At 47.8% G+C, this 14218-nt stretch overlaps 1 protein-coding gene across 3 annotated transcripts in view; it reads right to left on the bottom strand.

The window, feature by feature from the left end:
* The window catches only part of LOC140425404 (F-actin-uncapping protein LRRC16A-like), a 530177-nt gene that overhangs the window by 283620 nt on the left and 232339 nt on the right, over nucleotides 1-14218 (bottom strand). For all 3 annotated transcript variants that reach the window (XM_072509651.1, XM_072509649.1, XM_072509650.1), the window contains exon 11: nucleotides 13785-13879. In XM_072509651.1, the coding sequence (XP_072365752.1) occupies nucleotides 13785-13879 (95 nt within the window). The remainder of the gene's footprint in view (nucleotides 1-13784; nucleotides 13880-14218) is intronic.

Here is a 14218-nt window from a genome sequence, read left to right as displayed (position 1 = left end):
CACGCACCGCCCACGACTGTAGCGACCAGGTGTGGACGGCGCCGGGGGGAACCCGCCGTTTTGGCCTGGCCGCTCGGCCCATCCGGGCCTCAGAATCGCGGGGGTGCCGGAGAATCGCCATTTCGGGTATCTCCGGCGATTCTCCGGCCTGCGAAACTCGACCGGGCCGTTCCCGCCGCTCGGGAGGGCGTCGGACCGGCGTCCCCGGAAATTTTGGTGCCCCAGGCGATTCTCCCAACCGGCGTGGGAGTGGAGAATCGCGCCCCCTGCATTTGAAAGGGAAGAATGTCGAATCGACTGATGTACCAGGGATGACTGTTGCCTCCATCATTGAGTTAATGCATTCACGAAGAGGAGAAAAACGGGTGAGAACATTTTTAAAAAGCCATCAAGAATGCTTAGGTCAATTAGCATCTGAAGTGTAAATTAATGTTTTATGTTGGCAAAATGTTCTACCCAAGGTGTTAATCTAGGTTTCATCTTTCAGATAATGACTGAGCTGCCAGGTATTGTTTTTATTCTTGCTTACTGACATTAAACTTTTCTTTTTTAAAAAGGAAAATGACTGCACCCAATGTAGATTATGGTGAAACTTTTCACTCAAAACTCATGTTAACCTTCTGAAGCAATTAACGCTACAATCATCTGTGGCTGTGCCATGCACAACCTCAGGTACTTTGCATCAAAGCCCAGGATTCTTCGGGGGAGAAAAAGTACGCAACCAGCAGTTTGTGAAAATCTCCAGTTTTACAGAATTGAGATTCCCACTAATGCCTTCTTAATCCGCTTAACATAAACCCCTGGATTCTGTAGCACGTGATTCAAGCATGTATAAATTTTCAAAATTCACACAATAAAGTGGTAATCTGAAACCACACCAGACTAGATTAACTGCAGTAACATTTGATCAGATCACAGGAACTTCTTTGCATTGTAATTTCCTCACATCACTCAAACAGATTAGCAACAAGATCTGTCAAGCAAGTGAGAGAATAATCTTTTGGAATGCATTTAAGGGGGGGGAGGATTATCAAAATGGCATAAACTCTGTCTCACTAATGTACGTTTAATTGTTATTGGCACACACAAAACAAAACATTTGCAGGGGGAAACTGACACAAGCCTGCAGATGCATGTAGAATTGTTTATACATGAGATTCTGGATAAAACTAGTCAGTGCCAAATGCTGCAGGTCCAGTATATTCTTGGTGTTGGTTCCTGTTTATACATATATTTAAAATGCAATTAGTTTCCTTTATTAAGAAGGGTTTGCAGTGGTCTCGTTGTAAGTTGCCCAATCACCTTTCTGGATTTTATTTAGCAGTCTCAGTTTTATCTCAGCTTCTGGAATCAAATCATGCCCATGATAACCCAGAAATTACATCTTTCCAGTGCTGTGCAGCCCACCATTTCAGAATAGATTTAATGCAGTCCTGCTTTGCCAAACTATTCACTTGCAGATTAAAACAATACATTCACAATTACAGTAGACATCTGAAAAAGATCAGAGAATATTAACAGCACTGATATAGGATGCAAAACACAAAACCGACAGTGGCTTGGTTGGCTGAGTGGCTGGTTCGTAATGCGGATTTGATTTGATTTGTCACATGTATTAGTGTACAGTGAAAAGTGTTGTTTCTTGCATGCTATACAGACAACGCATACCGTACATAGGGAAGGAAGGAGAGACTACAGAATGTAATGTTACAGTCATAACTGGGATGTAGAGAAAAGATCAACTTAATACGAGGTAGGTCCATTCAAAAGTCTGATGGCAGCAGGGAAGAATCTGTTCCTGAGTCGGTTGGTACGTGACCTCAAACTTCTGTATCTTTTTCCTGACGGAAGAAAGTGGAAGAGAGTATGTTCAGGGTGCGTGGGGTCCTTACTTATGCTGGTTGCCTTTCTGAGGCAGCGGGAATTATAGATAGAGTTAAGGGATGGGAGGCTGGTTGGTGTGATGAACTGGGCTACATTCACGACCGTTTGTAGTTTCCTGCTGTCTTGGGCAGAGCAGGCTCCATACCAAGCAGTGACACAACCAGAAAGAATGCTTTCAATAGTGCATCTGTAAATGTTAGTGAGAGTCTTGGCTGACATGCCAAATTTCCTTAGTCTTCTAAGAAAGTAGAGTCGTTGGTGGGCTTTCTTAACTATATTGTCGGCATGGGGGAGACCAGGACAGGTTATTGGTAAAATCTGAACACCTAAAAACTTGAAGATCTCGACCCTTTCTACTTCGTCCCCATTGACGTAGACAGGGGCATGTTCTCCTCTACGCTTTCTGAAGTCGATGAAAATCTCCTTTGTTTTGTTGACATTGAGGGAGAGATTATTGTCATTGCACCAGATTCTCTATCTCATTCCTGTCCTCTGCCTCGTCATAGTTTGAAATCCGACCCACTACGGTGGTGTCATCAGCAAATTTGAGAATCGCGTTGGAGGAGAATTTAGCCACACAGTCATAGGTGTAGAAGGAGTACAGTAGGGGGCTGAGGACACAGCCTTGTGGGGCACCGGTGTTGAGGATGATCGTGGAGGTGGTGTTGTTGCCTGTACTTACTTGCCTATACTTCTTGAAGCAGATAGGGACCTCAGATTGTTGTAGAGAGAGGTTGAAGGTGTCTGCAAATACTCCCACCAGCTGATCCGCGCAAGACTGAGTGCTCGTCTGGGTACCCCATCCAGGCCAGTGGCTTTCCGTGGGTTGACTTTCGAGAAGGCTGCTCTGACATCTGCAATGGGGACCTCAGATACAAGTTCATCCGAGGCTTCCAGAGTGGAGGGCGCGCTCTCGTGATGCCAACGTGACAAAAATTCCCATATTGGCTGAGGTTATCCACAAACTCCCCACCTTCTCAATCTTGCCCTTCGCGTGAGGTTTGGTGACCCCCGCCCCAGGTTAAATCACCACCAGTCAGCTCGCTCGCTCGAAGGGGAGAAGCCCATGGTTCTCTGGGACTTTGGAACTTTCATTTTTTCTTTTTAGAATGCAAAAGTCAACAAACAGCCTATGACTATCTACTCTTCTATCCTGAGAACCTTTCTATCACCAGGGCACAGACTATGGAAATGCTCAAGATTAATCCGATTTACAAATAGAATGGATAGCCAAACAGCAGTAAATAATGAGAAATTACTAAGAAGACTTTACCTGTCCCTCATCTGTATGCAAGTGCGAAAAGTTTTCGTTCTTGGGGAATGTTACAGCTAATTGCATCAAACAAAGCCATTAGGCAACACTGAACTTTAAAGCAGAACAAAATCACTGGTTGAGTTTTATTACAACGCTGGTCACAAAAGCAAAGAAAACATAATCCGAGTTATGCAGGTTCTCCCATAGTTTTGACATTGTTCAAAATAAGGGGGTGAAGAAGAGGAAACAAAGGAAAATTTGAGATTGGGTAATCTTAAAATTTGTGACTGCAAACGTTCTTCCTGATTTTCCCTGCACAGTGAACTTCCGCCATCATCTTCCATTCCAGTTCAGCTGTTGAAATACTTTGAAGTTGAAGGCATATTAGAAAGAATGAAGACAATAAACCAGCTCTCATGCAAGTATCTTGCAATCAGTTCAGTTGAGGTGTTGATCTTTGTGCAACATTTTGCAGTTCTTCGATCCAAGGCATACTAAATAGCGATTTTGACAGCAGACTCCATGGATTCTGGAGCCTGCTCCACCATTCAATAAGATCATGATGTGGAGGTGCCGGCGTTGACTGGGGTGAGCACAGTAAGAAGTCTTGCAACACCAGGTTAAAGTCCAACAAGTTTGTTTTGAATCACTAACTTTCGGAGCACAGCTCCTTCCTCAGGTGAATGAAGAGGTGGGTTCCAGAAACAATATATAGACAAAGTCAAAGATGCAAGACAATGCTTTGAATGCGAGCATTTGCAGGTAATTAAGTCTTTACACGTCCAGAGAGAGGTCAAAGAGATGTGAATTGTCTCAAGCCAGGACAGTTGGTAGGATTTCACAAGCTCAGGCCAGATGGTGGGGGGTGAATGTAATGCGACACGAATCCAAGGTCCCGGTTGAGGCCGTACTCATGTGTGCGGAACTTGGCTATAAGTTTCTGCTTGGCGATTCTGCATTGCCGCGTGTCCTGAAGGCCGCACCTTGAGGAAGGACATATGCTCCGAAACAAACCTGTTGGACTTTAACCTGGTGTTATAAGGCTTCTTACTGTGCTCACTCCAGTCCAACTCCAGCATCTCCGCATCTACTCATTTGAGTTCTCCAAGAATGATATACTTTTCAAAGGCATCTTAAGTCCATACAATTCTGTATGGGATCAGTGCCTCAGTACTATTGCTTTCCAGTTCCGCGCTCAAAAGCGCAAAAAAGTTGGGGGAAAAGGTCCAAAAGTCCGACCGAAACGGGAGCCACCAAATGTGCGACCTACTCCCTCATAGTCGCCACTGGAAGTCCGCATCACCTCACATTCTTCCAAACTCCAGAGAATGTAGGTCCATTCTACTCAATCACTCCTCTCATTCCAGGAATCAATCTAGTGAATCTTCATTGCACTCTCTCTAAAGCAAGTATAACCTTTCTGAGGTAAGGAGACCAAGACTGTACTAAGTACTGCAGCTGTGGTTTCACCAAAGCCTTATATAATTGAACTCAGACTACTTTGCAATAAATGATAAAATACCATTGGCCTTTCTAATTGCTTGTTGTATTGTCATATTAACTTTCCAAGCTTGCGGACCTGCTGTTGTATATTTCAGACCCGTGAGAGGGGATTCGGGAGGTCATGCGGATCCTGGAGGACTTCAGGAGGTTCTCGGGGTATAAGTTGAACGTGGGGAAGAGTGAGCTGTTCGTGGTCCACGGTAGGGGCCTGAAGAAGAGACTGAGGGTGCTCCCGCTCAGGATAGTGGAGAGGAGCTTTCAGTACTTGGGGATACAAGTGGCCAGGAACTGGGATGCCCTGTACAGGCTCAATTTAACCCGGCTAGCAGAGCAGATGGAGGGAGAGTATAAAAGGTGGGATATGCTCCCGCTTTCCTTGGCGGGATGGGTGCAGACTGGGAAGATGACGGTTCTCCCCAGGTTCCTCTTCGTATTTCAGTGCCTCCCCATTTTCATCCCCAAGACCTTCTTTAAACGGGTGAATAGGATTGTGACAGGATTTGTGTGGGCGAATAAAACCCCGCGAGTCAAGAGGAGACACAGGGGAGAGGATGGGGCCTCGGTGTGAACCCCGATACAGAATAACCACAGATTTGCTCTGGGTAGGTTGGATGGGGGATACCAAGGCTGGTATAGGGCAGGCATTAGGAGGATGGGGGACCTGTTTATAGACGGGACTTTCCCTAGCATGCAAGCGCTGGAGGAGAAGTTTGGCCTGTCCCGGGGAATGCGTCCAGGTACCTCCATGTTCGGGACTTACTTAGAAAACAGGTGGGGACATTTCCGCTGCTGTCCCCGCGTAGGATCCAGAACAGGGTGGTGTCTGGCATCTGGGTAGGGGAGGGGAAGGTGTCAGACATATATCAGGAGCTGCAGAAGGTGGAGGAAGCCTCAGTCGAGGAGTTGAAGGGCAAGTGGGAGGAGGAGCTCGGTGGGGAGCTGGATGAGGGCCTGTGGGCCGATGCCCTGGGCAGGGTGAACTCCTCCTCATCATGTGCCAGGCTCAGTTTAATTCAGTTTAAGGTGGTGCATCGGGCACATATAATGGTGGCAAGAATAAGTAAGTTTTTTGGGGTGGAGGACAGGTGCCTGAGATGTGCAGGGAGTCCGGCGAACCATGCCCATATGTTTTGGGCATGCCCGGCGCTTAGAGAATTCTGGTAGGGGTTTGAGAGGGTGACGTCTAGGATTTTGGACACTCAGGTGAAGGCGAGTCCAACAGTAGCGATATTTGGGGTGTCGGAGGATCCGGGAGTGCAGGAAGCGAAAGGGGCCGAGGTACTGGCCTTTGCCTCCCTGGTAGCCCGGAGACGGATCTTGCTAATGTGGAGGGAAGCAGTAGAGGCTCCCTCATTAAATGTTTTAAGATAAAGCTAAGATAGTTTTTTGAAGAATAAAGGGATTAAGGGTTATGGTGTTCAGGCCGGAAAGTGGAGCTGAGTCCACAAAAGATCAGCCATGATCTCATTGAATGGTGGAGCAGGCTCGAGGGGCCAGGTGGCCTACTCCTGCTCCTAGTTCTTATGTTCTTATGACTCGAAACCCCCGGGTGTGGAGACCTGGGTTAGTGATATGGCAGGGTTCCTCAGCCTGGAGCGAATAAAGTTTGCCTTGAGAGGGTCCTTGATGGGGTTCTCCTGGCGGTGGCAACCTTTCCTTGACTTTCTAGGGGAGCAGTAAGTGTCAGCAGCAGCAGCATCCTGGGGGGGAGGGGCGGGGGGTTCAGGTGGGGGTACTGTTGATACAATGCGAGTTGGGCATGGAGACAAAACCCACCTTGTTCTGTTTAAAAAAAAATGTTTCTGTTGTGCAAGTAGTTTCACTGTAAGCTTTGGGATATGTTTATTGTTATTTTTTATTACTATCTGTATTTCTATTTTTGTTATGTAAAAACGCTCATTGGAAAAGCTTTAATAAAACATTTATTAAAAAAAACAACTTTCCATGCTTGCGGACTTCCAGTGGCGACTATGAGGGGATGGGTGGCTCCCGTTTCGGTCGGACTTTTGGACCTTTCCCCCCAAATTTTTTGCGCTTTTGAGTGCGAACTGGAAAGCAATAGTACTCAGGCACTGAACCCATACAGAATTGTATGGACTTAAGAAGCCAGAGGGACCGTAAACAACAGAAGAAGTGGTCAAACAAGGGCACGGTGGAGGCTGCGAGAGAGACCAATATGGCCGGTGTGCAGAGCAATGCGCTGACAGCGCAGCTTACAATGGAGCAGCTACTACAGGCCATGCAGGAGTGCTTCTTAGCTCTGAAGCGCGATAATTTGGAGCCGCTCCAGAAGTCAATGGACCGATTGGAAAAAAGGTTGAATGATCAGGCTGAGAAGCGCCAGAAGCTGGAGAAGACGTGGAGGAGTAGGCAGACTTTCAAACAGTAGCGGACGTGGAGATTCGGAGGCTGAGGGATCAGCAAAAAATGCTCCTGGAAAGGCTGGAGGACCTGGACAACAGATCTCGCCGGCAGAATGTAAGAATTGTTGGCCTCCCGGAGGGGGCTGAGGGGCTGGATGCCGCCGCATGTGTGGAGGGTATGTTTCAGAAGCTGCTGGGGAACGAGGTGTTCCCTCGCCCGCCGGTGGTGGACAGGGCACACAGAGTGCAGGTGAGGCAGCCATGATGAGGGGGTCCCGCACGAATGATGGTGGTCCAGTTCCACAGGTACCTGGACAAGGAGCGGGTTCTGCAATGGGTCAAGAGCACACGAAGCTGTACATGGGACAATAGCACCCTGCGTGTTTACCAAGACCCGAGCACTGAGGTGGCCAGGAGGAGGAGAGGCTAAGGCAGGCGAAGGAAATTTTGTACAAGAACAAGGTGAAATTCGGGCTGCTTTTTCCGGCGCGACTGTGGGTTATGAGAGCCAGCACCACTATTTCGAGGAACACTAGGAGGCGATGGACTTTGTTAAGAAGCAAGGGCTGGCCCTGAGCTGAGGACTCTTGGACTCATGGTAGAACTTTTAAGTCTATTTTGTTTCTCTTTCGCTTTGAGAGATGCCTGCATGCTTGGATCCGTTCTTTTCATCTTTTTGACCTTTTTAGGTTGATGTATTTTGGTTGCGATATGTTTTTCTTGTTCTTTTTCGTGGTTTCCCTAAATGTTTCCTTTTTGGGGTCTCTTGTTGGGTTGGAGGTTTGGTAGGGGGAAAATAAAAAATAAAATAGCTAAGAAGGTGTGGTTATGATGGGGGTTTCGGGGGAATTTTTTGCAATCTTTTTCTGTGTGTGGAGGGGAAGGGCTGAGAGTGCCTGGTACTTCTTATCTCTATCTGTTTGATTTAAATTGCACTATTGTAGGGGATGTCTTCGACTTGTATAGAATATGTGTTTAAGCAGGGGTGGTTTGGGGAAGTGGTATGGATGGGCCGGGGGGAGGGGAGCCAGGGAACAATGGGTGAGAGACGCGCTGGCGCCGCTGGGTGGGCTAGTAAACGGAAGTCAGGTGGGGGGGATTCATACAGTTAGACTAGAGCAGGGGTTGGGTGGTAGGATGGTGTTACTGGGGGGGGGGGGGGGGGTTTGATCTGCTGACGAAGTGAGGAGGTCATGGGTGGAGCCGGCCATGAGGCGGGCCAGAGGAGGCGCGACACATGGCTGGGGGGCTGGCCAAGGAAAGGGGACGGCTGATCGGCAAAGGGGGGGGCGCGAAGTGCCCCCCAACCAGGCTGATCACCTGGAATGTTAGAAGGCTAAATGGGCCAGTGAAGAGGGCGCGTGTGTTCGCACATTTGCGGGTTCTGAAGTTGGATGTAGTCATGTTGCAGGAGACGCACCTGAAAGTGGCAGACCAGATTAGGTTGAGGAAGGGCTGGGTTAGCCAGGTTTTTCATTTGGGGCTCGACACTAAGACTAGGGGGGTCGTGATCCTGATTAATAAAAGGGTTCAATTTGAGGGGGAGGGTACCGTTGCGGACGGGGGCGGCAGATTCGTTATGGTTAGGGGCAAGCTCGAAGGGGTGAGAGTAGCCTTGGTCAGTGTGTATGCTCCTAATTGGGATGATGTGGATTTTATCAGGAGGTTGATAGGGAAGATCCCCGACTTGGACTCACGCAAACTGATCATGGGTGGGGACTTCAACACAGTCCTGGACCAGAGCCTGGATCGGTCTTCTTCAAAAACGGGCAGATTGCCAGCAATGGCAAAGGAACTGAGAGGGTTCATGGAGCAAGTGGGTGGAGCTGATCCGTGGAGATTTAGCCGGCTGTCGGCGAGGGAGTTTTCGTACTACTCCCACGTCCATAAGGTGTATTCCCGAATTGATTTCTTTGTCATGAGTAGGGACTTGCTGTCCGGGATGGTGGGGGCAGAATATTCGGCAATTACCATATCGGACCATGCTCCGCGCTGGATAGACCTACGGACTTCGAAGGATAGCTTCCAGCGCCCACAATGGAGGCTGGAAGTTGGATTGCTAGCGGACGCGGCGGTGTGTGAGAGACTCAGGAAATGCATGCAGAATTACCTGCAGGTAAATGATACCGGAGAAGTCTCAGCAGCGGTGCTCTGGGAGGCACTGAAGGCAATGGTGAGAGGAGAGCTGATCTCAATCCAGGCCCATAGGGACAGGACAGACAGGGCAGAAATGGACCGACTGGTTCAAGAAATTTTACGGACGGACAGGAGCTACGCGGGGTCCCCGAGGCCAGAGTTACTCAGGAAACGACAGAGGCTGCAGGCCGAGTTCGGGGTGCTGACTACAGGCAAGGCTGTAGAGCAGCTTAGAAAGGCAAAAGGCGCGATATATGAGCATGGAGAGACGGCCAGCAGAATGCTCGCCCAATAACTAAGGAAGAGAGAAGAGCCAAGGGAGATAGGAAGGATAGCAGATGGGGAGGGAAATCTGGTGGGGGACCTGGCAGGGCTGAACAAGGTGTTTAGGGACTTTTATAGTAAGCTATACACTTCGGAACCTCCCAGGGGACCAGAGGGGATGAGACGATTCCTGGACGGACTGACCTTCCCAAGAGTGGGTAGGGGGTTGGTAGACGGACTGGGGGCCCTGGTTGGGATCGAAGAGGTACTGGGGGGCCTGAAGGTCATGCAGTCGGGTAAAGCCCCTGGGCCGGATGGGTATCCGGTGGCGTTTTACAAAAAGTTTGCCGAGATAGTGGGGCCGGTGCTGGTCAGGGTTTTTAACGAGGCAAAAGACAGAGGGGTCCTACCCCCGACGATGTCGCAGGCCACTATTTCGCATATTCTGAAACGGGATAAAGACCCGGAGGCCTGTGGGTCTTGGAGGCCGATCTCTTTGATGAACGCAGACGCTAAGTTACTGGCCAAGATCTTGGCAACTAGAATTCAGGACTGTGTACAGGATGTAATTGCGGAGGACCAAACTGGGTTCGTGAAGGGTAGGCAAGTGGCGGCCAATCTAAGAAGGCTGCTTAATGTGATCATGATGCCCCCGGAGAGCAGGGAGGCAGAGATAGTGGTAGCTATGGATGCGGAAAAGGCTTTCGACCGCGTCGAGTGGGACTATCTGTGGGAGGAACATAATGTCTTGTTATACGCGGATGACCTGTTGTTATACGTAGCGAACCCAATAGCGGGGATGGACGCCATCATGGAAACCTGAGGGAATTTGGCTGGTTTTCAGGATATAAATTGAACATGGCTAAGAGAGAGTTGTTCGTAATTCAGGCGAGGGGGCAGTAGAGTAGGCTGAAGGGGTTGCCATTCAGGCTGGTAGGGGAAAGCTTTAGATACTTGGAGATACAGGTGGCATGGGACTGGGACAGGTTGCATAAGCTCAACCTGTCCGCATTGATGGAACGAGTGAGAGAGGAGGTTCGGAGTTGGGATGCGCTCCCGCTGTCACTAGCGGGAGGGTGCAGACTGTCAAGAGGACGATTCTCCTGAGATTCTTGTTCATATTTCAGTGTCTCCCCATTTTCATCCCGAGGTCCTTCTTCAAGAGGCTGAATAAAATTATCCTGGGATATGTCTTGGCGGGGAAGTCCCCGCGGGTGAAGAAAGTGATGCTCAAAAGGAACAGAGGGGAGGGGGGGCTGGCGTTGCCGAACTTTAGCAACTACTACTGGGCGGCCAATACAGCGATGATAAGGAAATGGATGGTGGGCACGGGGTCAGTCTGGGAGCGGATGGAGGCTGCTTCGTGCGGGGGCACCAGCTTGGCGGCCCTGGTTACGGTGCCTCTGCCGCTCCCGCCGGCGCGATACTCCACCAGCCCTGTAGTGGTGGCGGCTTTGTGGATCTGGGGCCAGTGGAGGAGGCATATAAGGGAAGTGAGAGCATCGGTGTGGACCCCAATCTGCGGCAATCACCAATTTGCCCCGGGGAACATGGACGGTGGGTACTGACTGTGGCGGAGGGCAGGGATTGTGAGGGTGGATGATCTGTTCCTGGAAGGGAGCTTTCCGAGCATAAGGGCGTTGGAGGAGAAGTTTGGACTGGCGGGAGGGAATGACTTTAGATACTTACAGGTGCAGGATTTTGTGCGCCAAAGGGGAGGCAGGACAGGGTAGTTTCTAGGGGAGGGTATTTACAAAGAACTAATGGGAGCAGAGGATACACAGACTGATGACCTTTCCCGGGTTTTGAAAACTGGGGTGGTAATGAGTCCTGAGGTGGCAATCTTTGGGGTGTCGGAGGACCCGGGAGTCCAGGAGGAGAAGGAGGCCGATGTCTTGGCCTTTGCTTCCCTGGTAGCCCGGCGACGAATACTGTTGGCATGGAGGGACTCAAAGCCCCCGAAGACCGAAGCATGGCTATCAGTCTAGAAAAGGTTAAGTTCGCCTTGAGAGGTTCACTATCGGGGTTTACCCGGAGGTGGCAGCCATTCATTGACTTCTTCGTGGAGAATTAATCGTCACCGGGGTGTGGGGGGGAGCTAGGGTAGTGTAGAGTAGGGGGTGGTTTAGGCAGGTCCTTGCTCGAATGGAGTCGTGGTTTGCACTATGTGTTACTTGCTTTTCTTTTTGTACGGTACAATACAATGTCATTGTTTTATATGTCAAAAATCCCTCAATAAAATTGTTTATTAAAAAAAAAAAAACTTTCCATGCTTGCTGTCCAAGGTCACAAATCGTTCTGAGTAGCAAACTTACATATATCTCACCTTTAATAAAAAAAATACTTTCCCCATTATTCCTTTTTAAACATTTTTTTAAAAAAATTCCCAATCAGGGGCAATTTAGCTGGCCAATTCACCTACCCACACATCCTTGGGTTGTGAGGGGAGGGTGAGGCCCACGCAGACAAGGCGAGAATGTGCAAACTCCACACGGACAGTGACCTGGGGTCAGGATCGAACCCGGGTCCTCGGCGCTGTGAAGCAGCAATGCTTTTCCCATTATTCTTAAAGAAGTGGATAATTTCACAGTTCCTCGCAATACTCCATCCGCCATGTTCTTGGCCAAACACTTTGTTCTATAATAGCCATTACAGACTACTGCTGTTCGGCTAACAGTTCCTTCGTTCCCGGTTTCCTCTCTCACTGCTTTCTTGAACAGCAGGGCCCGTTACATTTGCCACTTTGCATTTCCGCATTCTAGTATTTAGGAATTTGGAAGATCAAAAGTAATGTATTAACTATCTCTGCAGCCATCTCCTATTGCTTTCAGATTTGTCAGCTTTTAGATTCGTTCACAGTAACCTTGCTGTGCAATTATATGATCGCTGCCCATGCAGAATGTAGGCAGACACGAGGTGAGGGTAATGAATGCGATCACAGCTGGATAAAAGGGCCCGAAGGAACTAGAGGCATAAAAAAAAGACTTACATTTATTAGCACCTTTCATGACTGCAGGACGCCCCAAATTCCATGAAGCAGTTTTGAAGGTTTTACTCACTGTTTTGATGTTGCAACATGGCACCCAATTTGCACGTTAGAGCTAGCACACAAACAACAATATGACCAAATAATCTGTTTTTATTGATGTTTTTGAGAAATAAATATTGGTCAGAACACTGGAATAACTTCACTGGCTCTTCTTTGAAATGGTGCATATCCACCCCAAGAGAATAAATGGGGTCTTCCTTGACTTCAATGTTTCATCTGAAAGATACCTCTCACAATGCAGCAGTCCCTCACTACTGCTCTGGAACATCATCCTAGATTTTCGCAGTCAAGCCTCTGGGCTCAAACTCACAATCTTCTGACTTGGGAGCAAAAGAGTGCCATCAACACAGCCAGGGCTGACCCTGCTAGGTGCTCACAGATTAGAGTTAGCCTGGTGTTCTCACCAAATTTCTACGCCTGGGGGCAGGGTCACACAAATTACTCTTAAGAAGTTGAGGAATATGAAAGAAAACTGATTAAATTTTATTCTTCTATTGGCTTAACTGAGCATTCACGTCTTTGTTTTTAAAAAAATATCGTCATGAACCAGCTGATGGTCTTTTAGGACATCTGTTAGAGTGGTTGGTTTTTATTAGAAACCAAAACGGTTTTAAAATAGAAGCTTAATTCATAGAAAATTACCTACCATTTCAAAGCAGTGTTAAGCCTATCGAAACAAATTTTTAAAAATTCTCACACAAACTTGTTTTCCTTTAAAGTATATTGGGCCATAAATTGCTGTTGCAAGACATATCTGACAGCTGTGTGTCATTATTTAGGTTTGCATGGTCAGACTTTAAAAATTTGTGCGGCAAACTGCTGGAAGTGCTAGCTGATAATGTTGCAATGGCGGAAACAGGGCATCTGTATTCATGTCCATCCGATAAATACTGAAATTTCACACCATTCAATACATTTCAATGGTAAAGCAGAACAGAGATTCTTCTTCAAAGTTAGCACTGAAGTGATTTATGTTGGAGGGCAATTTTTGGGCCTCTGTGATTAACTGCATATCTGCCTTCATCTAAAGTTGTCATTAATCTCACCATTATTTCAACAGCAAATGATAGTCCAATAGATGAAGATTGGCATGGTGCTATATGTTATACATAGACATGAAGTATCACAGAGCGAGCCCACTTTTTTGCACTCACTTGCTACCTGATCTGCACGGAGCAGAGATTGCAGCAAATCAGGTTTGTTCATGTCCTGTTCTAATGCTCCCCAGTCCAATAGAAGGGAGATCAGACCCACCCTTCTCAACCGGTGCTGTACAAATGGATACAGAGCCAAGATTGAAAAGACACAAGATACATTACAGATCACCTACCTCTGTCCTCCAGTGGATTATTGGCAAGATTAATTGTGTGAAGTCCTGAGTTTGGATTGTGAGCAAGGGCACTGGCCAACTTCTGCGCAAAATCCCTAGGGGAAAAGAAAGGAAATCGTATAAAGAGATGTAATTGAACAGTGCGCTAGAACTGGTTGAAACATGCACAAGGACCAAATCAGCCACAGGCCAGTATCTGAACATATATTACTCGAATATTACTGTTCAAGCACAGGCACATATCAGCTTCAATCCTCTGCCACATCACAATTACAAGCAGGAAGGAATGCAGTTACATTACCAAATCAGTTATTTCTTTTTCCCACTGATTATGAAGGATTTTACTATATTTAAGGCACCATATAAATGCAAAACCAAAATGCTGCAGGTGCTAAAAATCAGAAATAAAAACAGAAAGTGATGGTCAGCAGGTC

This window comes from Scyliorhinus torazame, chromosome 6, assembly GCF_047496885.1.
Source record: "Scyliorhinus torazame isolate Kashiwa2021f chromosome 6, sScyTor2.1, whole genome shotgun sequence".
NCBI classification, from domain to species: domain Eukaryota; kingdom Metazoa; phylum Chordata; class Chondrichthyes; order Carcharhiniformes; family Scyliorhinidae; genus Scyliorhinus; species Scyliorhinus torazame.
Note: the sequence above shows the minus strand (reverse complement) of the source record. Positions and strands in the feature narration are given on the sequence as shown.